This window comes from Microcaecilia unicolor, chromosome 7 (genome assembly GCF_901765095.1).
Source record: "Microcaecilia unicolor chromosome 7, aMicUni1.1, whole genome shotgun sequence".
In the NCBI taxonomy this organism is placed as follows: domain Eukaryota; kingdom Metazoa; phylum Chordata; class Amphibia; order Gymnophiona; family Siphonopidae; genus Microcaecilia; species Microcaecilia unicolor.
This window is the reverse complement of record NC_044037.1, coordinates 286,323,812-286,349,497: the sequence shown is the minus strand read 5'-3', so window position 1 is coordinate 286,349,497 and position 25,686 is coordinate 286,323,812. Positions and strand designations below refer to the sequence as shown.

Genomic DNA, 25,686 nt, shown 5'->3' with positions numbered 1-25,686 from the left:
AAACAGCTACAACTGCACTGTTACAAAAATTCCCACAGGAGATACAATAGGATTTGGGAAAGCTGCAGCACTTGGAAGAAGCTACTTCCAAAAAACGTATGGAAACTAGATGAATGTGATTTTTGAACATGCATATCTTTTGAAAACCTTAATGTTCTCAAAATAAACAGGACCTCATCTCAAAAGCTTGAAATCAGCAGAATTCCACTTCCTTAAACTATATTCGAGTGTTAGTTCTATACTGACAGAGAGGTCTGCTCTCTTTAGCCACTAACTTCTGTCCTTTGCTGAGGCTTCCCCGACCCAGTGCTACCCTGGTCTAACTCTGTTTTACTTACGAGATCCTAGTCTCAGATGGTATGGTGGCAAGGGCCTGCAATCACTAGCAAATACTTTTTAAAAGAAAACTACTACTACTTAACATTTCTAGAGCGCTACTAGGGTTACGCAGTGCTGTACAGTTGTATACACTAGTTAGTATTTAGCCTACAATGAAAACTCAAAGAAATGCATAGCATGGTAAGAGCCAAAAACATCAAAAAGGACAGCATCAGGATACAGACATGTAACAGATGTTACACCAGAAGAGTAATTTAAAATGCAGCACAGAGTAACAATAAACACTTCTAAAATGTTCATTAGATATAAATTGCACAGAAGAATTAGATTTAGAACACATGCAAAAAAAAAAAAAGAACCAACAAAATAATTGCAGAAACTGTCTCACGTTGGGATTGTGAAACCACTTTAGCTCGACTGCGACCCCGGGTATCAACAGGAGATGAGGTCACACTGGTGGCACTTCCAGAGCTCTGCCGTCTTGTGCGAATACGACCTGTGGGAGACAAACAGAAAATTAAATGACCTGTACACAGAGAAACATAGCAAAAATGAAGAAAAGTAATATTGTTTTACAAAACATATTATCATTGGAACACCTAAAGTGAAAATAAAATTATATCTCCCAGCTATGTCGTTTTACTATTGGTGAAGTACCTCAGGGTAGGTTCCATCTTCTATTAAATGGACTGAGGAAAAGAGGCAGAATGTCTTCTATATCAGGTCACAATTTGATTTACATTTTTTTTTTTTTTTTTAACATTTCCTTCAAAAGAGACATCCATTAACATGACAGTAAATTTTAAGCAAAACTTCATAGTAAAGAAATGGGAAAACGTTTGATATATACTATGGGTTCCAAATTCTGGCCCTATAAAACAGTTCTGCAGTGCTGTTAAAACATTCAGGGGACCAGGGCAGCAACTGGGAAGGGGGTATGTCACAGCCCACCTGCAGGCTATACATCCTTCAGCTTGAGGCAAGCATGGCGGCCCAGAGGAATTGCCCTGTTTGCCAACCCTATTCTGGTGCTCTCTCTTTTTTTTTATTATTAAAACAGAGCAGCTTACAGATAAAGAAGCTATATAAAAGATTTAGAATTGATGGTTTTTTGTGTGAATTATGGATAATCAAGTTTGTAAAAAAAAAAAAAAATAAAGTAGAAACAGTCAAATATAGAAAACATGAACCAACTTATTTCTGTCTCCAAGGCAAATTAAATTATGACATCTGTTCACTTTTTTTTTGTATTATGACTAGTTCCAAACAGTGAAAAGTCTTAGAGGATAATTCTATAAATTGCACCTCCTTTTTGGCAACCCAATGCAACAGAGAGTAACAATTCTATAATGGCATCAGGGCGAGAGAGAGAGGGGGACACGAGAGAGACGTTTAAATATCTCAGTGGCGTCAATATACAGGAGGAGAGCCTTTTTCAAATGAAGGAAAACTCTGGAATGAAGGGGCATACGATAAAGTTAAGAGGAAATAGATTTAGGAGGAATCTAAGAAAATACTCTTTCACCAAAAGGGTAGTGGATGTGTGGAACGGCCTCCTGGTGGAGGTTGTGGAGACGAGGACTGTGTCAGAATTTAAGAAAGCGTGGGACAGGCATGTGGGATCCCTTAGGAAAGGAAAAGTTAGTGGTTACTGAGGATGGCAAGACTGGATTATCTGCTGTCATGTTTCTATGTTTCTAGGGCACCCTGATTTCAATATAGAACACTTGCAAACCCCCCACTTAAATGCTACAAAGAAAGTATGCCTGCTTACGCAAAGTCAATGGTAGTTGTAATTGGGCACGCCTAGATGTGTCAATCAAAGAGCCCAATCTACAGTATTCTATAATCTGCCAAGGATGATGGTTGACAACTATATGCCCTATCCAGGCTCTTCCCACATATATGTCCCTTCACAATTGCGCACTATGCCACATATGCTTGATCTTACAGAACAGAACTTTACGCAGAAGTGCATGCTTATTGTACAATTACACGAACCAGACCTGTGTAACTGCAGGGGCGTCCTATACCGAACTGCCCTTTTAGTACCCAGGTAAGTGTACGTAAGTACATAAGTAATGCCACACTGGGAAAAGACCAAGGGTCCATCGAGCCCAGCATCCTATCCAGGGTGGCGGCCAATCCAGGCCTAGGGCACATGGCAAGCTTCCCAAACGTACAAACATTCTATACATGTTATTCCTGGAACTGTGGATTTTTCCCAAGTCCATTTAGTAGTGGTTTATGGACTTGTCCTTTAGGAAACTGTCTAGCCCCTTTTTAAACTCTGCCAAGCTAACCACCTTCACCACGTTCTCCGGCAACAAATTGCAGAGTTTAATTACGCGTTGGGTGAAGAAACATTTTCTCTGATTTGTTTTAAATTTACTACACTGTAGTTTCATCGCATGCCCCCTAGTCCTAGTATTTTTGGAAAGCATGAACAGACGCTTCACATCCACCTGTTCCACGCCACTCATTATTTTATATACCTCTATCATGTCTCCCCTCAGCTGTCTCTTCTCCAAGCTGAAAAGCCCTAGCCTCCTTAGTCCTTCTTCATAAGGAAGTCGTTCCATCCCCACTATCATTTTAGTCACCCTTTGCTGCACCTTTTCCAGTTCCACTATATCTTTCTTGAGATGCGGCGACCAGAATTGAACACAATACTCAAGGTGCGGTCGCACCATGGAGCGATATAACGGCATTATAACATCCTCACACCTGTTTTCCATACCTTTCCTAATGATACCCAACATTCTATTCGCTTTCCGAGCCGCAGCAGCACACTGAGCAGAAGGTTTCAGTGTATTATTGACGACGACACCCAGATCCCTTTCTTGGTCCGTGACTCCTAACGCGGAACCTTGCATGACGTAGCTATAATCCGGGTTCTTTTTTCCCACATGCATCACCTTGCACTTGCTCACATTAAACGTCATCTGCCATTTAGCTGCCCAGTCTCCCAGTCTTGTAAGGTCCTTCTGTAATTTTTCACAATCCTGTCGCGAGTTAACGACTTTGAATAACTTTGTGTCATCAGCAAATTTAATTACCTTGCTAGTTACTCCCATCTCTAAATCATTTATAAATATATTAAAAAGCAGCGGTCCCCTGAGGAACCCCACTAACTACCCTTCTCCATTGTGAATACTGCCCATTTAACCCCACTCTCTGTTTCCTATCCTTCAATCAGTTTTTAATCCACAATAGGACATTTCCTCCTATCCCATGACCCTCCAATTTCCTCTGTAACCTTTCATGAGGTACCTTGTCAAACGCCTTTTGAAAATCCAGATACACAATATCAACCGGCTCCCCTTTGTCCATGTTTGTTTACTCCTTCAAAGAATTGAAGTAAATTGGTCAGGCAAGATTTCCCCACACAAAAGCCGTGCTAACTCGGGCTCAGTAATCCATGTCCTCGGATGTGCTCTGTAATTTTGTTTTTAATAATAGCCTCTACCATTTTCCCCGGCACCGACGTCAGACTCACTGGTCTATAATTTCCCGGATCTCCCCTGGAACCTTTTTTAAAAATGGGCGTTATATTGGCCACCCTTAAATCTTCCGGTACCACGCTTGATTTTAAGGATAAATTGCATATCACTAGCAGTAGCTCCGCAATCTCATTTTTCAGTTCTATCAGTACTCTAGGATGAATACCATCCGGTCCAGGAGATTTCCTACTCTTCAGTTTGCCGAACTGCCCCATTACGTCCTCCAGGTTTACCGTGAAGTCAGTAAGTTTCTTCGACTCGTCCGCTTGAAATATCATTTCCGACACCAGTATCCCACCCAAATCTTTCTCGGTGAAGACCGAAGCAAAGAATTAATTCAATCTCTCCGCTACGTCTTTGTCTTCCTTGATCGCCCCTTTTACCCCTCGGTCATCCAGCGGCCCAACCGATTCTTTTGCCGGCTTCCTGCTTTTAATATACCGCAAAAACCTTTTACTATGTTTTTTTGCCTCTAATGCTATCTTTTTTTCGTAATCCCTCTTGGCCTTCTTTATCTGTGCCTTGCATTTGCTTTGACACTCCTTATGCTGCTTCTTGTTAGTTTCAGACGGTTCCTTCTTCAATTTTCTGAAGGCATTTCTTATAGCCCTAATAGCTTCCTTCACCTCACTTTTCAACCAGGCTGGCTGTCTTTTGGAGTTCCATCTTTCTTTTCTAATTAGTGGAATATGTTTGGCCTGGGCCTCCACGATGGTATTTTTGAACAGCGTCCATGCCTGTTGTACAGTTTTTACCCTCTCAGTTGTCCCCCTAAGTTTTTTTTCCACCGTTCTTCTCATTTTATCATAGTCTCCTTTTTTTAAAGTCAAACGCTAACGTATTTAACTTCCTGTGTATAGTTACTTCAAGGTTGATATCAAAACTGATCATATTATGATCACTGTTATCAAGCGGCCCCAGTACCATAACGTCCCTCACCAGATCATGCGCTCCACTAAGGACCAAGTCTAGAATTTTTCCTTCTCTCGTCGGCTCCTGCACCAGCTGCTCCATAAAGCTGTGTTCTGGTTTTATATGCCCTCTTGTGATGCTCAATAAACACCCATTACCATACTAAATTAAGTGAGTCAGCAAAACAAGCCAACAGACTAACTCTCTTTACTCATCATGGAGATGACGCTTGTCCAATCAGAAAAGTTTAATTGCAAAATTACAGAAAATACAACTAATTGGCAGGCAGCTAGCATCTGCAGATTTTACATATCTAGTGGAAGACTATGAATCTTTCATAATTTAGCACACTACTGTCATCATCCCTCAATTGTTCTTTGAGTTCAGGAACAGATTCACTTTTCTTTTGAAGGCTAGGTATGGTGATAATGCCACTCAGGAGAATGTGTCAGTTTAACAACCCTCACATTAAAATAAAAGGACTAAAGAATTATACTTTCATCCTGCATGTACACATTCTTTAAACTTGTTTAATGCTCTATGTTTTCTTATAGAATACCTTTTTTATACTTGGAGAACCCATTTAACATAGTAAATGACGGCAGAAAAAGACCTGCATGGTCCATCCAGTCTGACCTACAAGATAAACTCATATGTGCTACTTTTTCTGTATACCTTACCTTGATTTGCACCTGTCCTTTTCAGGGTACAGACCGTGTAAGTCTGCCCAGCACTATCCCCGCCTCCCGCCACCGCCGGCTCTGCCAATCTCGGCTAAGCTCCTTAGGATCCATTCCTTCTGAAAAGGATTCCTTTATGTTTATCCCACGCGTGTTTGAATTCTGTTACCGTTTTCATTTACACCACCTCCCACGGGAGGGCATTCCAAGCATCCACTACTCTCTCCGTGAAAAAATACTTCCTGACATTTTTAGTCTGTACAACAATTTCTATCAGAAAAGATAGTGGGGTTTTGAAGCTTGTGATAGCCCAAGAACTAGCATTCTGCAATGAGACGGTGAACATCTGAGAGATACACAGTACAAGGTGAGAACAGTTTTCTTTTAAAAGCAAACCAGACATGATTACAGGCTATAATAATGTAGACTGTGGAAAACAACAGCAGTAGAACTTTGAAATCAAACAGAACATTCTTCAATATTCCTGATTATATGCAATATTTCAGTTCCCAATCTAACACATAGGTATAGGTGGTCCGCTTCATGCTGAACAATGATTTTAGCAATGACATATTGCCACCTCTCACTTAACTACAAGCTTACTGAAAAACAATGTTTTTTTTTTCCCCTCCTGCAGCAAAATAAACATATTTGTGGTTCTAAAGGAAGCACAAATAGAAAGTGTTTTTTTTTTCTTTTTTGTTTTAAATTGGGCTAGGACTGCAGTGAATGAACATTTCATTTTGATGTTCTTACTCAAGGTGAGGAATGACATGGGACCGCGGTATCTTAGAGACTTGATAATACCCTACACACCAGGACGCACTCTCTTTTCCTCAGCTAGTGCCTTATTAACATCTATCAAGGTGCTTCACTTGCAATTTGCAAGGATTACAGCTTTTTCTATGGCTGCACCATTTTTTGTGAAATAAGCTTCCCCATGAAAGAAACTGACTAAATTTTTGGAAAGGGGTTAAGGCATATAAGAACATAAGAACATTAGAATAGCCATACTGGGTCAAACCAATGGTTCATCTAGCCCAGTATCCTGCTTCCAGCAGGGGCCAATCCAGGTCACAAGTACCCGGCAGAAACCCAAATAGTAGCACCATTCTATGCTACCAATCCCAGGGCAAGCAGCGGCCTAAAATAAAAGTTATATCATATAATGTGCATGGGCTTAATTTTCCATTAAAGAGGAAAATGAAGTTTCAGGAGTTAAAAAGACTGATGTGGACTATCTGTTTTTTAGAAGAGATCCACTTGTTATATATGCAAGAAGTTTGTGGTGGACTCGTTTTATCCTACCCGACTTTGGGCATCAAATTATAGGGAAAGGAAAAAAAAAAGAGGAGTGGCTGTTTTATTTGGGAAACAATTATAATGGAAATTAAATAAGCACAGAGAGATGATGGAGGCCAGTCTTTGTAGGGATAATCAATGGGAGAACCATGGTGTATATGTATGCCTCTAACATGGGTCAAGGGGACTCTCTCAATCACTGTTTGGCCCATATTCTCCAGCATCAAGAGAGGGCTCTTATTGTGGGGGGTGACAAACCTTACCTTGACTCCAAAATTGGATAATACTCATGATGGAGAGTCCTATGTGAGGCAGGAGAGGAAAACAATTTCATAAGTTTATAAAGACACTTAATCTAGTGGACAGATGGAGGGAAAATTATTGCAGTAACTATTGACAATCACTTAACCTTTGTGACTTACATCTCCTTACTAGTTAAGAAATCCTTTTTTACTTTGAGGCAGATTCATTTAGCACATCCTTTATTTGATACCACCTCTCTTCATCTACTGGTTCACTCTCTGGGTTTACACGCACTGACTACCGTAACTGTTTGTTAGGATTTCCCCGGTACCAAATTCTCAGTCTTCAATTGGTTCAGAATACCGAGGTGAAATTAATGATGTCTCTAAATTTCACAGTGTTATTCTTCTTCCTGAGAATGAGCACTGGCTTCCAATTACCTGTTGAATTCAATATAAGATTATTCTCCTCACTTTTCAAATTCTTCATCTGGGTTTGTCACAGTTTTGCCATTGTTGCTTCATTCCTTATTCCTCATCAAGAACCTCACGCCCATCTCAGCAACATTTACTTGTCATACCATCTCACTTCCATATCTGTTCTTGTCTCGCACACACCTCATGTTTTACTGTGGCAGCATCTTCTCTTTGGAATTCTCCCTCTCTTCTTCTACGTTTAGAGGCATCCCTCATGAGGTTTAAAACCTTAGGGCTTATTTATTTTCCAAAGTTTTCCTACAAAGGATCTCCAGTGATTAAGGCTGAACTCGTAGTTCAGCTTTAATCGCTGGAGATCCTACAACCTAAGGACTCAAAAACTGACCAAAACTGGGAATCTTTTCAACCACTAACAGCTGAGGATATAAGATCAATACTGTTGAAATGCTCCCTAGCCAACTGCTCCCTGGATCAATGCCCAAAACACCTACTCAAATCCATCCCTACGGAAACAGTAAACTGGTCATTCGATCTCAATAAGCTGTTAAAAACTGGCTCTCTTCCTCCTGATATGGGAAAAATTGTTGTCGCTCCACTACTGAAGGGATCTGGGCTAGACCTAACATTGCCTGCAAACTACCGTCCAGTGGCAAGCATGCTCCTTTTTACTAAAGCATTAGTAAACAACTCTCTTTTTATCTGGAAAATTTTTCTATTTTACTCGGGTGTGGTCACAATTTGGCTTCAGATCATCACATAATATGGAAACATTACTGCTAGTTCTAAATACATATGTCAAACAACACCTATGCAAAGGCGACCAAGTAATTCTTCTCCAACTCGATATATTGGTAGCATTTGATGCGGTTAACCACACATTACAACTCGAATGCCTGGATCAGACAGGACTAACAGGGACTGTGCTCAAATGGTTCAGTGAATTCCTTTCAAATCGAAGCTATTCTGCCAAGTAAAACAACCAACTTTCCAACTATCGGTCTACTAACTGCAGGGTCCCGCAGGAATCTTCCCTCTCACCGATCCTGTTCAACCTCTTTACATCATCCCTTGCCTTGATACACCCGGGACAAACTACTATTATCCTACACAGATGACATCCTGCTTCTCTTAACAGTAACAGCATCAAACAAAGATCCAACTCAGTTTGTAGCGAATGGTATGACTGCTGTTAGCACCTGGGCCCTGACCAATACACTGAAACTGAATGTGCAAAAAAACAAGGTCCTGTGGTTCCGAAATCAGGAAGTTGAGGTCCCATCATCAATATCTTTGTCCAATGGTCTAAGCTTTATAGTCGAATCTGAAACCAGAGTATTAGGGGTCTTGCTTGATTCTTCACTCACCTTCTCGTCCCATATTAATCAGCTATGGAAGAAAACACTATTCAAATGAGACAGCTATGTCTAGTCAGATCATTCTTTGACCAAAAAGCGTTCGTACTCCTAGTCCAAATATTAGTCCTACCTCACTTGGATTACTGTAACGTTCTATTTCTTGGTATTAAGTGTCAATATCAGAAAAAAAGTGCAATCATACAGAATACAACTGCAAGATTAATATACAAATTGAATAGCTATACTAGTGTTTCACCTCATCTAAACAAACTGCACTGGTTTCCCATTGCAGAAAGACTCAGGTTCAAAGCTGCTTGTTTAGTTTTTCAAATCTTACAGGGCTTCACCTCTGAATTGCTGACTTAGACCGCTTCGCTATATTTGGTTCAGTCTAACAGACTGAAATAACAACTAATGACAGCATCACCATTTCAAAAGAATTTGAAATCAGAAGAATTTCAGCTCTCTATTCCTTGTACTTGGGAGTCAAAATATGGAACTCTCTACCTATTATAAAGACTGAAAAGCAGCCAAACACAATCTCAAAGGGTCATGCAAAGGATAAATGTCAGTAATGAATAGCAATTGGGAAACACCCTCAGAAACCAAGGTCTTTACCAAGGTCTGATCATCAAAGCACTGATATCTATATAAGATTTTTGTGCCTGTGATCTTGTCTCTTTCATAGGGTATACTTTCCCCCAGTTTTCAAATATAGCTGGTCACTCTTATAACACTATCCACCTTATAATCGAAAGAGAAAAACGCCTAGATTTCGACCCAAATCGGGAGATAGACGTTTATCTCACAAAAACGAATAAATCGTTATAATGGAAAGCCGATTTTGGACGTTTTCAACTGCACTCCATCGCGGAAGCGTACAAAGTTGACGGGGGCGTGTCGAAGGTGGAACTGGGGCGTGGTTATCGGCCGAGGAGAGATGTACGTGTTAGGGCGATAATCGAAAAAAATAAAGGCGTTTTTAGCGAACATTTAGGACACTTTTGTTGGACCCTTTTTTCACACGAACAGGTCCCAAAAAAGTGCTCTAAATGACCAGATGACCATCAGAGGGAATCGGGGATGACCTCCCCTGACTCCCCCAGTGGTCATTAACCCCCTCCCACCACAAAAAAAATGATGTTTCACAACTTTTTATTTTCACCATCAAATGTCATACCCACCTCCCTGGCAGCAGTATGCAGGTCACTGGAGCAGTTGTTAGGGGGTGCAGTGGACTTCAGGCAGGTGGACCCAGGCCCATCCCCCCCTACCTGTTACAATTGTGCTGCTTAATGCTTATTAGTCGTCCAACCCCCCCAAACCCACTGTACCCATATGTAGGTGCCCCCCTTCACCCCTTAGGGCTATAATAATGGTGTAGACTTGTGGGCAGTGGGTTTTGAGGGGGATCTGGGGGGCTCAACACACAAGGGAAGGGTGCTATGCACCTGGGAGCTCTTTTACCTTTTTTTTTTGTTTTTGTAAAAGTGCCCCCTAGGGTGCCCGGTTGATGTCCTGGCATGTGAGGGGGACCAGTGCACTACGAATCCTGGCCCCTCCCACGAACAAATGCCTTGGATTTATTCGTTTTTGAGCTGGGCGCTTTCATTTTCCATTATCGCTGAAAAACCAAAACGCCCAGCTCACAAATTGTCGAATAAAACATGGACTTCTATTTTTTGCAAAAATACGGTTCGGTCCGCCCCTTCACGGACCCGTTCTTGGAGATAAACGCCCATGGAGATAGACGTTTTCGTTCGATTATGCCCCTCACTATGTCTCAAAACATTACTAAGTACAAAAAACTTTCCAAGCAACAGCATAGCTTAAGTAAATGAACTTAGCTTTCTCAAAGCTGGCTTGATACCCCACATTCTCATTTTCAACGGGGCCCAAATCGTTTCACCCACTTCAGGGCTTCATCAGGAACCACTCAACTTGAGCATGATTATTGTAGGGACATAAATTTCTAGCTGACTACACTCTTCTGCAGGTCAGCTCTGTACACCAAACTTCAAAAGCTTGCCACAGATGGACATACCACAGAGTGGAAAACCAATGAGCCCAGAGCAAGGTCGCTATGAGAGAAGGGCCAAGCTTAAGCCAGAAAGGATATGGATCCTCCATGAGGACTCCAGGTCCCCTTGAAAGTAGAAATGGGGGACCCCAACGTTAACCAAATGAGGCTGGAAGGGCCAATCCAGAACTATCATGATCTTCAGACAAAGATGTTTCATCACTTTCCGAAGAACTCGCCCCATAAGGAGCCATGGAGGGAATACAAAAAGAGGCCCTACCTATGGCCAAAGCAGGAGGAGATTATTGATTCTTGCAGCTATCAATACATGAACACTTCACATTCTGGCTGGATGCCATGAGGTTGAAGTGAGGAATGCCTCAGTGATCTACTAGGATCTGAAAAGCTGAGGGGCTCAACTACTACTCCCCCAGATCCAGAAAGAGTCTGCAAGTCCACTTGAACATTGTCTACTCCCACTATATGAGTAGTCTAGACAGCCACTAGATGGCATGCCACCCAAGAACAAATCCAACCTATCTCCCGCCGCACTTCTAGTCCCGCCTTACTTGTTGAGGTATGCCACCACCATCACAATTTCCCATAGAACCCAGACCTCCTTTTAAAGGAACAGGTCTTCAAAGAAGTAAATTTTAATTTTAAAAAATCACTTTGTTTTTGTAGCACTGGTGTGTAAAATTGTTGCTCTTTATGCATAAAAGAATCAGCCAAAGAAAAAAAATATCCAGAATCAGCTCTGATCAACCTAACATCCAAGTATGGATAGAAAGTCTGCTTGTGTAGGTGGGCTGCCATTACTACCATGACCCTGGAAAAGGTTCCTGGGCCATTGCCAACCCAAATGGGAGTGCTGAAAACTGGAAGAGCTGACCCATAACACAAAAATAGAGACACTGTTTTGTGATTGGCTCTAATGACAATATGGAAGTAAGCCTCTGAGAAGTCCTGAGACATCAGGAACTCTTCTGGTCTGACCACTGCAACAATTGATCATAAAGTTTCCTTGTGACAGTGGAACACACTTCAAAATCAAGCAAAGGCTGAAAAAACTTCCCTACATGGGCACTATGAAATAAACAGACCCCTGCCTATGTCTTGACTTGGAACAGGCTCCATCACTCCAAACTGACCAATCATAATGTAGAGGAGTCGACTGTTCATGCCTTGAGGGAAGAACCACAGACAAGACAGACCACCTACAGAACCTACTGGTCTGAGGTGATGAGGCTCACTCCTGGTAGAACAAGTTGAGATTGAGATGACTCCCCAACTGAACCTCAATGGGACTTCTGGAAGCGGAAATGGGGAGAAGGTCCTATCTCTTGCCCTCCAGGCCCCTCAAAAGGGAATGCTGAAGCACTGCCTTGCTACTGTGCCAATACTGAGCCCAATTCTTAGAATGGCCCCAAAAAGGCAGGGCCTCTAAATCCAGACTTGGTCCTGTCTTCAGGAAGGAACTGTGCGCATGCCTCACCCAGGTCCTCAATCTTATCAAATACTCACCAAACAAGCAACCTCAGAAGGCTGACTTACTCAAGCAAGACTTGGAGGTTGTATCTGCTGACTAATGGCACAGCCATAGCTATCTACAAGTCACCATAACAGCTGCCACTGGGCAAGAAGTATGCATGAGGTCATAAAAATTAGCTGCCAGAAAGACCACCCCCGACTCCAATATGGCTGCCACCAGTGAGGTGTGAAATTATGCATCCACCACAGAAGAGCCCTGGCCACATAAATGCCACAGTCAGAAGCCTATATAGCAAAAGCTAAAATGTTAAAGGCTTACTTGAGAAACAGCTCACCTTGCAATCATGAGCATCCTTTAAGGCTGAGCTGCTCTCCACTAGGTTAGTAATCTTTTGGTGACCACCAGCACCAGACCATCCACTTTGGGGAAACAGAGAAGCCTGTCGAGTTCCTCCTGCAGAAGGGGACAGAGCCTGCCCATGAGTTTAGTGCCCCAGAGAACCCATCCAGCAACTCCCACTCTGCCAACACTATCTGGGAGAGGACACAATGAAATGGGAAGGCCCTAGAAATTTTGCAAAGAGCTTTAGGAATGGAATCCCCATCCATAATCTCCTCCAAGGCAGACACAGAAATGCAGAGAGTCGAAGAAACCTGCTCAAATTTGGTTTAAGTCCTCATCCTCCTCTGGGAACAGCTCCACTCTGGGAATGGGAACCACTGTCCTCTGTGTCATCTACACCACACCACACCACACATCTTCCATCGAGGACAGAGTCAGGATTAACCCCCATTTATGATCATAGCCCTCACTGAGTCCCCTGGTCCACTTGCAAATTCCGGGCTGGACTTGAGGCCATGGAGGAAAACCCTTAAACTCCTCTAGAACCCTTCTAAAATAATTGGTCAGGGCCTTTAATATATGGCCCCAGGTCTCTATATATATATTATGCCCTCCCCCGAGTTCTCCCCACCCTGCAGGGGGAGAATAGAGCCTTGCAGGTCTCAGGCCTGATTCTGGTTATTCAGGGACAAAGTAGGCACTATTGCCTCAAAAACTGTCTCCTCAGAAGGGAACAACAGGAGCTTGCTACTGAACCTCCACAAGCAGTCCTGCTGCATCCAGGAGGACTTGGGGGCACCTGTTGAAGAAATTGGCTATCCCCCATCACATACAGAGCAGTAGGAGTCAGACACACTACTAACATATCAGCTTCTGCACACCTGCACCGTCTGCCTCTTAGCATGAACAATGCCTCAGATGTCTAACAAAGCAGCCTCACAGAGGAAAAGAAATCATAAAAAATAGCCTGGGAGCCTAGCACAAACTGTCTTTTGATTTAAATAACAAGCAATATCCAATTACCAGAATTCTGTTTTCCTCATCTCTTTTTCATTCTATTTTTTTATTTAAGCCTGTGAGTGGAGAGGAATACTACTAATCCCCACTGGACAAGACTCTTTAGGGTCACCATTGACTGGCTTCACAAACAAAGCCTGTGGGCTAGAGCTCAAGGCTCCACAGGGAAAGATATTTCTGTGCTCAACCAGAGCAAGATCTGTGGACCGGTCCCTGGGAGCAATGCCTAGGTCAAGGCTGAACCTCAAGGGCTGCAGGCTGTGGACTGCATACTGAGGACAAAGGCATTTTCAGAAGAAATCCTGTTGCTCCAGTCAACCTGTACCATCTGCTGGAGGCAGAGAAATACTGTAATGTTTCTGGCTGCATCACCTCTTATAATGATGTCATCATTGAGATCTTCAAGTTTCTGCCTGAACTAGACTAGTAGGACAAGAATAAGTTATGAGTCCAGTAAAAGCTTTCGTATACTATAAAAACAGTGCTCACAGCCCTCAAGGGTGAGAGATATATAGGCTGTCTCTGGTGGAAGAATCCATTGAAAGGTTCACAATCAGTAATGGATACAGGATGAGCAACAGAGCACTGTCTGAATCCATAACTAATTTCAAATACAAATTTGGACCAGCTAAAAGGAGGAGCATTTCACAACTGAGGCTCAAAATAGCATCCTTCCACTATTCCAAGACAACAAGAGGACAGCAGCAGGTGTCAGAAAGATATCATGCTGATGAGCAATACTATGCACAGAGGAGACAGTTTGCCCATTTGGCCATCAAAAGACACAGGGCACGAACAGTCTGAAGGGTGAAAGCAAGTAAGGAAACAAAGAATACATCAAGAGTGTAATGCAGTATATCTAAGTCTCACATCCTCCACAAGCCTGTAAAAATCACGGTCAGCTGTGCTATGTCTGTGCATTCACGTTAAACTCATTTTACTTGCGGGGGGGGGGGGGGGGGGGGGGGGGGGGGAGAAGAGAAAGAACACTCACTGGGGTGGTGGTGTTATCCTGAGCTGCTGGTGACAGCCAGGGGGGAAACAAGGATAAAATGAAACAGCATAATTGCTAAAAACCACTGAACCTCAGTGAACATTTTTTTATACAAACATGAGAACCAGAGGTACTGGAATGACAGCAGCCATGCAACAATTCATGCAAGTGACCAGAGAACACAGATGAAAACCAGGAACAGGACTTTCTAAAGACAACTGGTGGGCACAGAGACCACGAGTGAGTGCACATCTGAAGACAGATTTTTGTGACAGAAACAAACTGCTTACCCTCAGATTTAGTGGCAGTACCATCTTTAAGCAAATTAAAAAAAAAATAAAGGAAGGGATTAACAGGGAACAGTTAGTAACATCATCAGGTGAGGGTTCTTGCTTCGTACACTACAGAAAGCACAGAGCTATGTATTTCATTAAAAACAAAACATGATTTAAAGGCAAATTAAAACTTAAAAGCATGTTGATTTGGTTTATTCATTCATATTCTGAATATAACTAGACCGGCCCATATTTAACATTCACAGCTGCATAACAAATCCCTGTTCAGCCATTTTCTCAACTGGCAAAACACTCCAGCTTGCTTCTATAGATCCCATCACGTTTCTCCAGGAATAATATAAAAACATGCTCTCGCTCCAACTTGTAACACACAGTGTTGCATTTATACAACAGCAAAGGTTTGAGCAAAGCAAAGTAAAAAGCATGGGACCTGCATCAAAATGTAAGTATTCAAGGGCTACAGACTGGAAACAGGTAAATGAGAAGCATCTGCTGGTGGGAGATCAGGATTTCTATTGAGGGAAGCCTCTCAGTAAAAACTGTATGTTCTACTAACAAAATGAAAACGGAAATCATTTTCTTCTTTGGCCAACGGCTTAAGCATAGTAAAATAATGTGTACCAAAGTCAAGGGCACCAGACAAAAGCAAAGTGCCTTTTCTTTTTCCTTCTGCACAACTCTTCATACCCTTAATGTAGCTGTAGAAAAAAAAAACTCAGCCTCATGCTACATACATGTTTACAAACAGTGGAGCAAATTCTTACTCTCCCCATGAGGACATAACAGAGCTGGATAAAAGTACAAAATGACATGAAATTATCTTTTCTTTTTTAATTACTATTACTCCTAACCCTAAAAAAGGACCAGTATACATGAAAAGGCATGTGTTCAACATATGGCATCCTTCCAAGGAATATTCAGACAGTAAATGGGTTTACCTAGTGAAGCGTAAGATCCTGGAGGTAAGGCTGCAGCAGAGCTGAAGGGAGCAGAGGCTGAAGAACCTGATGCTTTCGACTTAGCATTGGCAGCTGCGTTCACATCTATGTCACTGCGTGATCGCTGAAGAGTCCCCGAGGTTGACACAGACTTTGCACTAACAGTAGAAGCTTAAAATAAGACAACAAAAATGACACTGTTGCTTGGTTTCAGTGTTAAAACATTCCAAAAATCCCTTTATGCCAAGATTCTCAGAGAGAAAATATATGCAACCATTTCCATGTGGCAGGCACTAACCCTGAGCCAGATGCACAAAGGTCCCGATCCGTCTGCGTTTCCAAATCGGTAAAAATGTACCGATTTAGAAACACAGAGGGATTCACAAAGAAAATTGCATGCAAATGAGCTGCTCATTGCTTTTGCGAACCAGCTCATTTGCATGCAATATGGGGGAAGCAAGTCAGTGAGCTGAGCATGCACAGAACAGTCAATCGCTATGCGTGGCTGCTCTGCGCATGCTACAGACGGCTCTCATACACGCAGACAAGCTGCGTGTATGATAGCAGTAGATTTACCCTTTTTTTTTGTTGTTGGCAAACACAAAAGCGCTTTTTTTTTTTTTGGATGGGCATACCCGTATTGCAGCTCCCTGCCTCCCAATGCTGGGAAAAAGTGAGAAAAACCTTTCTGCTGCTTTCCGCTCTTCTGTGAGCAATCAGCAGCATCAGGGCTTGGTTCCACCCCCAGCTGTTCCTGCTGCTACCTTCTATTGGCTGGCTGACATCCTAGAACGCCCATCTCTCTGAATATGGACTCTCATTGGCTGGCTGTTGTCCCAACTCCTCCTCCCTGTAGAACTTCCCTGATAACATCACTTTAGAGCTGTGAACTGATTGGATCCGAACTTCCTGGTGTCCCCCTCCAGTAATGAGTGGATGGGACATCCCAGGCTGATGGTGTCCAATTGGTTTAGCCCCTCTCTGTGGAGGGGGACACCAGGAAGTTCGGATCCAATCAGTTCACAGCTCTAAAGTGATGTCATCAGGAAAGCCCTGCAGGGAGGAGGAGTTGGGACAGCAGCCAGCCAATGAGAGTCCATCTTCAGGGAGATGGGCATTCTAGGATCTCAGCCGGCCAATAGAAGGAAGCAGCAAGAACAGCTGGGGGTGAAACCAAGCCCCTTTCCCACAGACGCTGTTTCTTTGATGGACCCTTGTCTTCCTTGCATTTTTGGTAAGTCACCATTACTTTTATGCGTTACATTTCGGTACTGCACCCCCCTCCCCAATTTCTTTCCAGTAAAATGTCATTTGAAAAATAAACATATAGCACGGCTTTCATTCACACAAAAGAAGCTGCGTGTAAGCTGATATACTTTTTTTTTGTGTGCTCCATCTTCCCTGCCCCTTCCCCTACTTGCGATAATAGAGAACCGGCAGTTCCACACCTCCCGTTAAAATTTCCACGGTAAAAGGTAGGGACTGCTTTTGTGCATGGGGTTGGAAACGGTAGTGCATCGCATCACATTCACATTATAATAGTAATTAGCTCATTTGCATTCCGTTTTCGTTAGCTGCTACCGTAACAGGAAAATGGCTCGGAGAACCCTTTTGTGCATGTCCCGGTTTACTACTTGCGTGCTAAACTAGCTAGAACCAGTTTAAAAACCACGTTGCTGGCTTGTTAAGTTTAGTGCAACTGGCCCCCTGAGTCACACTTCGCTTACAGAAAAGGTATGTTTGTCAGAGAGCATAATGTATCAAGGGTTATTACCAGGGAAGAGACGGGGGATGAGATTTGATATACCGCCTTTCTGTGGTTACAGTCAAAACAGTTTACATATAATATACAGATTCTTAGTTTGTACCCGGGGCAAAGGAGAATTAAGTGACTTGCCCAGAGTGATGCATCTGGAAGGTAATTAAAGAAAGTTTATTTTTTTAAAAATTGACACTGAGCAAAAGCGAGGATTGTTTTAGTTCTACTTATTGAACTTTACTTTCCATGCTACAAATATTTGATTTTCCTCGTTACAGATTTTTTTTCCATTTTTCACAACAGTGGCTCCTCTGACTTTTCTTCAATCCTTTATTTCTCTCTCAAGAATATTTAGTCAGAGGTGTTTGCTTATATCAATCCCACACATTTTGAGCAGAATGTGCAGGAGCTGCCACAAACCAAGCCAAATCATCACAGGTCACACAGACCTAAATAATATATTTTGTACCTACCTCTGGATGCAGTGCTTCCAGTGGGACTTCTTTTAGCAGAGAGTGGACGACTTTAAAGAAAATGCATAAACAAACATATCACTGAAAGTTCAAAGTTTATGGAATTAAAAAAACAAAAAATAACACACACCTCTAAAAAAATGCTTTAGAACAGCAACCAGTTACAATATCTAGCTAATATTTAACAAACTGGGTAGAAGTGATACTTTTTTAATGACAGGGAATTTCTGGGTCAGTGAGGTATGTCAGCGGCCCATACGAAGGTGATCTCTGGTTTGACCCACAAACTGTGCATTTTGCAGCCCATATCAGCTAGGGTACAAGCAGAATTCACAGCACCAGCTGGGAAAAAGGGAAGAGGGAGCCATGGTCATCATGAAAAGCAACAGTTAATTGTCATAATTAAAGACCATGATACAGGATACATGGCTCCCTGCATCAAGACCATTCTTGACATGATCAGACTACAGCGGTGGCGGGGGGGGGGGGGGGGGGGGGGGGGGGGGGGGGGGTTCTATGAAAATACTGTGCGTGGCAGCAGGGAAGAGAACCCCATATAGCTGTGAATGAAGATCCTTGGCATAAGAATCTCCAAACCTTTCCCAACTGAAATGGAACAAATAAAACAAAACTAGGGAACTACTGAGACAAGAAAAAGGGGGAAAAAAGCAGTCAGGGACAAATAACAATATATTTGTTTGCTTTATTTATGAACTATTTTAATGCCTGAATGTGTTGGGCTCTGAGGGGCCCTTTTACTAAGTCATGTACGCGTGTCAATTCTGAACTACCGCGTGGCCTGGGCGGTAATTTCATTTTTGACGCACGTCTGTGTGTGCCGGAAAATTTTTTTTTTTTCTGGCGCGCGACACTAACCGAGCGGTAATCGGCATTATATGAGCACTGATGATTACCACCTGGTTAATGCGCGAGACCTTACCGCTAGGTTAATGGGTGGCAGTAAGGTCTCAGGCCCAAAATGGACACGTGCCAATTTTCGGCCAAAAATAGAAAGGCCTTTTTTTGCAGGTATGCTGAAAAATGAACCTGCATGCGCCCAATACACGAGTCTACACCAGCGCAGGCCAGATTTCAGCGCACCTTAGTAAAGTACCCCTGAAAGAAATGAAGTGAAGTGGACAGAGTACTTAGGTCAAAACTTTTATACACACTGCCTGATACTCAAACCACAGCAGTAAGCTGACCCTGGATATTCAACGCCAAGGCATGCGCGGTTCCCAGCACTGAATATCTGGATTTCAGCAGTCACCCGGAAATTAACCGGGTGCTGCCCAGTTCTCAGACCGGCATTGGGTTAACTTCACCGCATAAAGTTAGGACAGCCCTTTTGCTGTCCTAACTTTATGTGGTTACTTAGCTGCTAACCCCTAGATTCTACAAAGCGCAACTTAAGATGTGCGCACAAATCCAGTCGTATTCTGGATTTGCATACACAGCTTAATTACTTAACAAGCCAATCAGCGCCCATAATTGCCACTTAAGCAATTATTGACACTAATTGGCATTAATTAGAATTTACGTGAACTAAGAGTATTCTATAACACGATGCGTGTAAATTCTGAGTCGCATAGTTTGAAAAGGGGGCGTGGAATGGGCAGGACGTGGGCTTTTCTAAAATCTATGTGAATTGTTATAGGATACACCCAGTCCGCTCCTAATTTAGGTGTCAGCATTTACACTTGCTGTAACTGCCTTCGGCTAAATTTAGTCACACGGACGGATGCTCAGCGAATTCCATAAACCGCATGGAAATTTAGGATTATACTATAATTTTTTAGGTGTGATATATAGAATCTAATCCTAACCGGCTAAATTCGCACTCTGCCCATGCCTCGCCCCCCACCTAGCCAGTTAGCAGGAATATTCAGCAGCACTAACCGGTTAAGTGTCGTTGAATATCCCCACAGAGCCACAAGCAAGCCATTTAAATGACGAATGCGCATATTTTCAAAGCACTTAGCCTTCCAAAGTTCCATAGGTTTCTATGGAACTTTGGAAGGCTAAGTGCTTTGAAAATGAGCCAGCAAGAGTCCTTTGAATATTGGGCAGACTGAGAATTCAGCTCAATTTATTTATTTACATTGGGAAAAAAATGTGGTCAAATGATAACTGATGCCAGAACATTAGCTTGTCATTTTATTACATATCACTGGAAAAGCAGACTGCATTTCTTTGATAATATTTAATTTCTTGGAAGCAGGTACAGAACTCTAGATCTGCAAGTTCACAACTTCATTTCATGTTTACTAAGGTTTATGCCACTAAATCAGACAATTACTTCTCTGCATGCCATGTACAGAATTTATTTTACTGAAATCATTCTGGAAAGGTGCAGAAACCTACTTCAAGCTTTCCTGAGAGCTGGAGGAGGAACGGTCTGATTGAGGTAGAGATATAATGCTGTCTGAATTCTTCAGATGTGACTGCAGGGCTTTTTGATAGGATGATTCCAGATTATGGTACAAGTGTTCTGCTTCTTTGCTAAAGTGGCTGTGAAAGCCCCAATAACACCTGCAAAGACAGAAATATAGAAAAACTAGTAAAAAAGGCCCGTTTCTGGAGCAAATGAAACGGGCGCTAGCAAGGTTTTCCTCCCAAACCCCCCCCCCCCACCCCTTCGTCGTTGTGAAGCCAATGACGCCATTGCTCCGCACCTCATCAACGCACCTTCATCGTTGTGAAGCCACTGACGCCATTGCTCCGCCCTCGACGTCATCACCTTTGACGTGAGGGCGGGGCCCAGAGACTTGGTGATTTCGTTGGCTTCACCACCACGAACCCTTCATGAAGGAAGTGACGTCAGTGGCTTGGCTTCAGTGACGTCAGTGTCTTCAGAACGTTGAGGGTGAGTTTTATTATATAGATGTAAGCAGATAAAGACCATATGGCCTGTCCAGCCTGCCCATCCATGCCATCTTCCTCTCTCTATCACTCCCTTAGAGATCCTATGTACTTGCCCCAAACACTCTTGAATTCAGACACTGTTTTCATCTCCACCACTTCCACTGGGAGACCATTCCATGAATTCGCCACCCTTTCCATAAAGAAGCATTTCCTCAAGTTATTTCTAAGTCTATCCCCTTTCACTTTCATCCTATGGCCCCTCATTCCAGAGCTTCCTTTCAATTGAAAGAGACTTGCCTCCTGTGCATTTATGTCGCACAGGTATTTAAATTTCGCTATCATATCTCCCCTCTCCCACCTTTCTTCCAAAGTATACATATTGAGATCTTTAAGTCTGTCCCCATACGCTTTATGACAAAGACCAGTGATCATTTTAGTAACAAAGTAGATGATGGCAGATAAAGACCTGAACGATCCATCCAGTCTGCCCAACAACATAAACTCACAGTAGAAAGTACAATGTGATATATTTGATCTTGACTTGTACTTGCCATTTTCAGGGCACAGACCATAGAAGTCTGCCCTCTGAACTGACTCCATCCTGTTTATATCTTTTAGAAGGTGAGATCTCCAGAACTGTACACAATATTCTAAATGAGGTCTTACCAGAGTCATCATCATCACCTCCTTTTTCCTACTGACCATTCGCTCTTCCTATGCACCCAAGCATGCTTCTAGCTTTTGCCGTCAGTTTGGTTAGGACACAGTGAGGGGCATAATCGAAAGGGACGCCCAAGTTTTGTAAGGACGTCCTCGCAAAACGTCCTGGTGGAGGGGCGGGGAAACCCGTATTATCGAAACAAGATGGACGTCCATCTTTCGTTTCGATAATACGTTGGGCGAAACACGGCCTGTGTCGGGCTGTTTATGTGTATATATATATATATATTTTTTTTTTTTTTTTTAATTGGTTCTTAACAATAAATTAAGTTTGACTTTTAACGATCTGCTCTGTTCATTTTCCACCAAAAATATCAAATACATAAAAACATTTATTTTATTTACTTGTTACATTTGTATCCCACATTTTCCCACCTATTTGCAGGCTCAATGTGGCTTACATAGTACCGTAAAGGCAATAAATCAGATACACCCACATTCACACCCCCACATTCATCCAAGCCTTGTGCCAGATCTTACTAATACATCATATGCCTCACTACCACCGTAAACCTGCCCAGGATTGGATAAAACTATTACTAATTTTTTACCTACTGCAAATGATTTATATGCAGTTTAGACGTTTGATTAAAACTCATTTATTTAGAAAATGTATATTAGGGAGATAGATAATAGTGTTGTCATTGGAAGGGGCCTGCTGTTTTTATCTAATTTTGATTATTATATTTTTATTCTCTTTCAGTGTATCATAATTACTTTTTTATGATTATTGTATTTCCTGTTATTGTTGTATTTCCTGATAATGATCAGCGCTGTAGAAATGATTTGTAGTAGTAGTAGTAGCTTCTTTAAAATGTAATCCACATAGAACTGCAAGGTTAATGCAGAATATAAGAAATGATTATTATTTTTATTACTATTATTGGATCAAGAGTTCTCCCCTACTTCAATACCCAAATTACTAAGAAAATTGATAAAATACTGGTTTTTTTTCTGTTGTATAACACGGTGCGCATAAATTCTAATGTGCACAGTTGAAAAAGGGGCGTGGTCATGGATATGGAATGGGTAGGTTGTGGGCATTTCAAAAAATCTATGTGCACTATTATAGAATACACCCAATCTGCACCTAACTTAGGCGCAGGTATTTAGGCCTGGTTTCAGGTGGACTAAATGGGTGTGTCTAAATTTTAGGCACAAGAATGGCATGCGAGCGTATTCTATAAATTACGCCTCCTAACTTTAGGCATTCTTTATAGAATCACGCTAACCACATGGTTTTATGGCACCCAGGGGCGTAGCCAGACACCCAATTTTGGGTGGGCCTGGGCCCAAGATGGGTGGGCAGAAGAACCCCGCCCCATCCCACAGCTGATTTGGTCTCTCCTCTCACCTGCATGCCATACAGTCTCTCAAACATCCCCCCTTTCCCGCATACCTTTTAAATAGCAGATTTTCACCAGCAGCATGCAACAACTAATACACACTGCTCATGTTGGCCCCACAGCATTCCCACTGACACAACTTCCTGTTTCCGCATAGGTGGGAATACGTCAGAGGGAAGGCTATGGGGCCGGTGCAAGTACTATGTATCAGTCACTGCTCACTATTTTTTCGAGGTATGCAGGAGGGAAAGTTGTTGGGAGTTTTCAGCTGGTGGGGCTTGGGAATCTCTGCCAGCCACATCATAGGTGTTCTGCTACTAGCTGGGCCTGAACCCAAAGTGGATGGGCCCACCCAGGCCCACCCTTGGCTACGCCACTGATGGCACCAATTTCTAAAGCACCATACATAGAATTTCCCATGTGAATGGGATTTGTAGGCACTGTTGAACCAGGAATCGCTAGCACGGTTTAATAAAAGAGGTCCTAAGTTAGCTAACTCAAGTCCTTCTACTGAAGTCACACAGCTTTAATTCAGGGAAGTGGCTGGTCAGACACTGAAGCTGTTCTAGTTTAGATTGTACCAATCAATAATTCCAAAGATTTAGTGGCACTAGAAACGGGATTTGGAGAGACAAACCTATGGCTCGAATGGGCGCATTATACTACCAAGAGTTTGAATGTTTCTAATTGTTATTTTTGTTCCCATGCAAGGGCAGAACCAACAGTAGTTCCTTTTCCTTTAGATCTCCGCAATGATCCTGATGGGTTTTGGTGTATGTTAGAGTTATTACAGGTAAAAGAAGAAATCAATCAGTCTTGTCAACATCTTGACGAGCACCACCCCTACTTACCCCCTCGGATGAGGGTTCCACCCGCATTCAGGATTCCAGATCCTGCCACCAGATATCATACATGTCTGGAACGATATGGGGTGAGAAATACACGGTTTCTAGGAAATTTGACTAATTGTAATACTACTCTGGAAAAAGGAACTCTGCGAAATCTAAATCTCACAGATTTTTCACAGGCTAGAGCAGATATATGGTGGTACTGTGGAACCCACACTATCTACCATACACTCCACAGGAGTTGGACAGGCAGATGTGCCCTAGTCAAATTGGTAATTCCAATCATTATAGCATCCTTGCTCCCTCCTCATAGCAGCTCTTCCTCACGAGTGAAGAGAGATGCAATGCCTGGATCCTTTGACGATCGGGTATATATAGATGCAATTGGAGTTCCAAGAGGGGTCCCTGATGAGTTCAAAGCCAGGAACCAGATTGCTGCAGGGTTCGAATCAGTTTTCTTTTGGTGGGCTACTATAAACAAAAATTTAGACTGGATCAACTATATATATTACAACCAGCAGAGATTTGTGAACTACACTAGAGACGCGGTTCAAGGAATCGCAACACAATTAGATGCCACCAGCAGAATGACGTTAGAAAATAGATTAGTGCTTGACCAGATTTTGGCAGCGGACGGCGGAGTGTGCCGTAAGATAGGTACACAGTGCTGCACCTTTATCCCCAATAATACTGCTCCAGATGGATCGATCACCAGAGCGTTGCAAGGCTTAACCTCACTGTCACAAGAATTGGCAGAGAACTCTGGTGTCGACACATCCTGGACTGGTTGGATGGATAGAGCTTTTGGTAAATGGAAGACATTTATCATTTCTGCAGCCACTACCATAATCATAGTGGTAGCAATTTTTGTACTAGTAGGATGCTGCATAATCCCTTGTGCTCGAGGCTTAGTAGAACGCTTGATTGAAACTGCAATAACAAAAAAGACAACAGCAGGACAATATGTCCTGTATGAAAATCTCCTTCCCAACACCACTGGAGATAACACATTGGACTATCTCCCTTTGAGACGGACCAATCGCTATGCAAACGCTAGAGACACTATAGAAATGTCTGCAACTGTATAATCAAGTAATAGCACACAGGGATACAATATAATAACGTAATGCTTTATGGAACAATGCAATCAATATTCAATATGATTATTTAATCTATGCAAATATATACTCAAGATATAATCAGCATATAACCAAAGAACTAATGATTGTTAACAATATATACGTATATAGGTAAGAATAAGGTTGTACCTGCATATTAATGGGTAGAAAAATATTATTAGTTTAATATAGCATATTGTTAAACCACTGATATGGATAAGAAGAATTGACGTACTTGAAGTGGTGCCAACATGGTAATCTCAAACCAAACAAATCTGACTGTACCAGGTTAGTTTACATTTAGACTCTCAAAAACTGATAGTCTTATAGAATACCTTCTGGAATGGATGGTACCATGGTATATTAACCCTGGTGTCACCCTATGAGATAGGGTGAAGAGGGGAATGTTAATATGTGTTCTAGCTTGAGGCATATCCACTGGAATGGTGGTGGGCCAGGTTACATGGCCCTAAGCAGCTGAGAAGCCCTAACTAGGCCTGATAACCCACAAATGGGCTTATGGATGAGAACCTGCAATTTATGGTACAACAGTCAAATTGAATGTGGCACATAGGATGGTTGAATAATGGATAAAATGGTTTGTAAAATGAAGTTTGTCTTTCTATAAGGTTGTGAAACTGGTATGCTATTATTAAGATGTTTTTGTGAAAGAGAAAAATAAGATGT

General features: G+C 42.3%; 1 protein-coding gene across 5 annotated transcripts in view; it reads right to left on the bottom strand.

Moving 5' to 3' along the window:
- The window catches only part of CLASP1 (cytoplasmic linker associated protein 1), a 484,411-nt gene that overhangs the window by 217,336 nt on the left and 241,389 nt on the right, over positions 1-25,686 (bottom strand). For all 5 annotated transcript variants that reach the window (XM_030210422.1, XM_030210418.1, XM_030210420.1 and 2 more), the window contains exons 17-20: positions 20,467-20,634; positions 18,103-18,152; positions 15,871-16,041; positions 728-835 (exon numbers count right to left, since the gene is read on the bottom strand). In XM_030210422.1, coding sequence (XP_030066282.1) covers positions 728-835; positions 15,871-16,041; positions 18,103-18,152; positions 20,467-20,634 — 497 coding nt within the window. The remainder of the gene's footprint in view (positions 1-727; positions 836-15,870; positions 16,042-18,102; positions 18,153-20,466; positions 20,635-25,686) is intronic.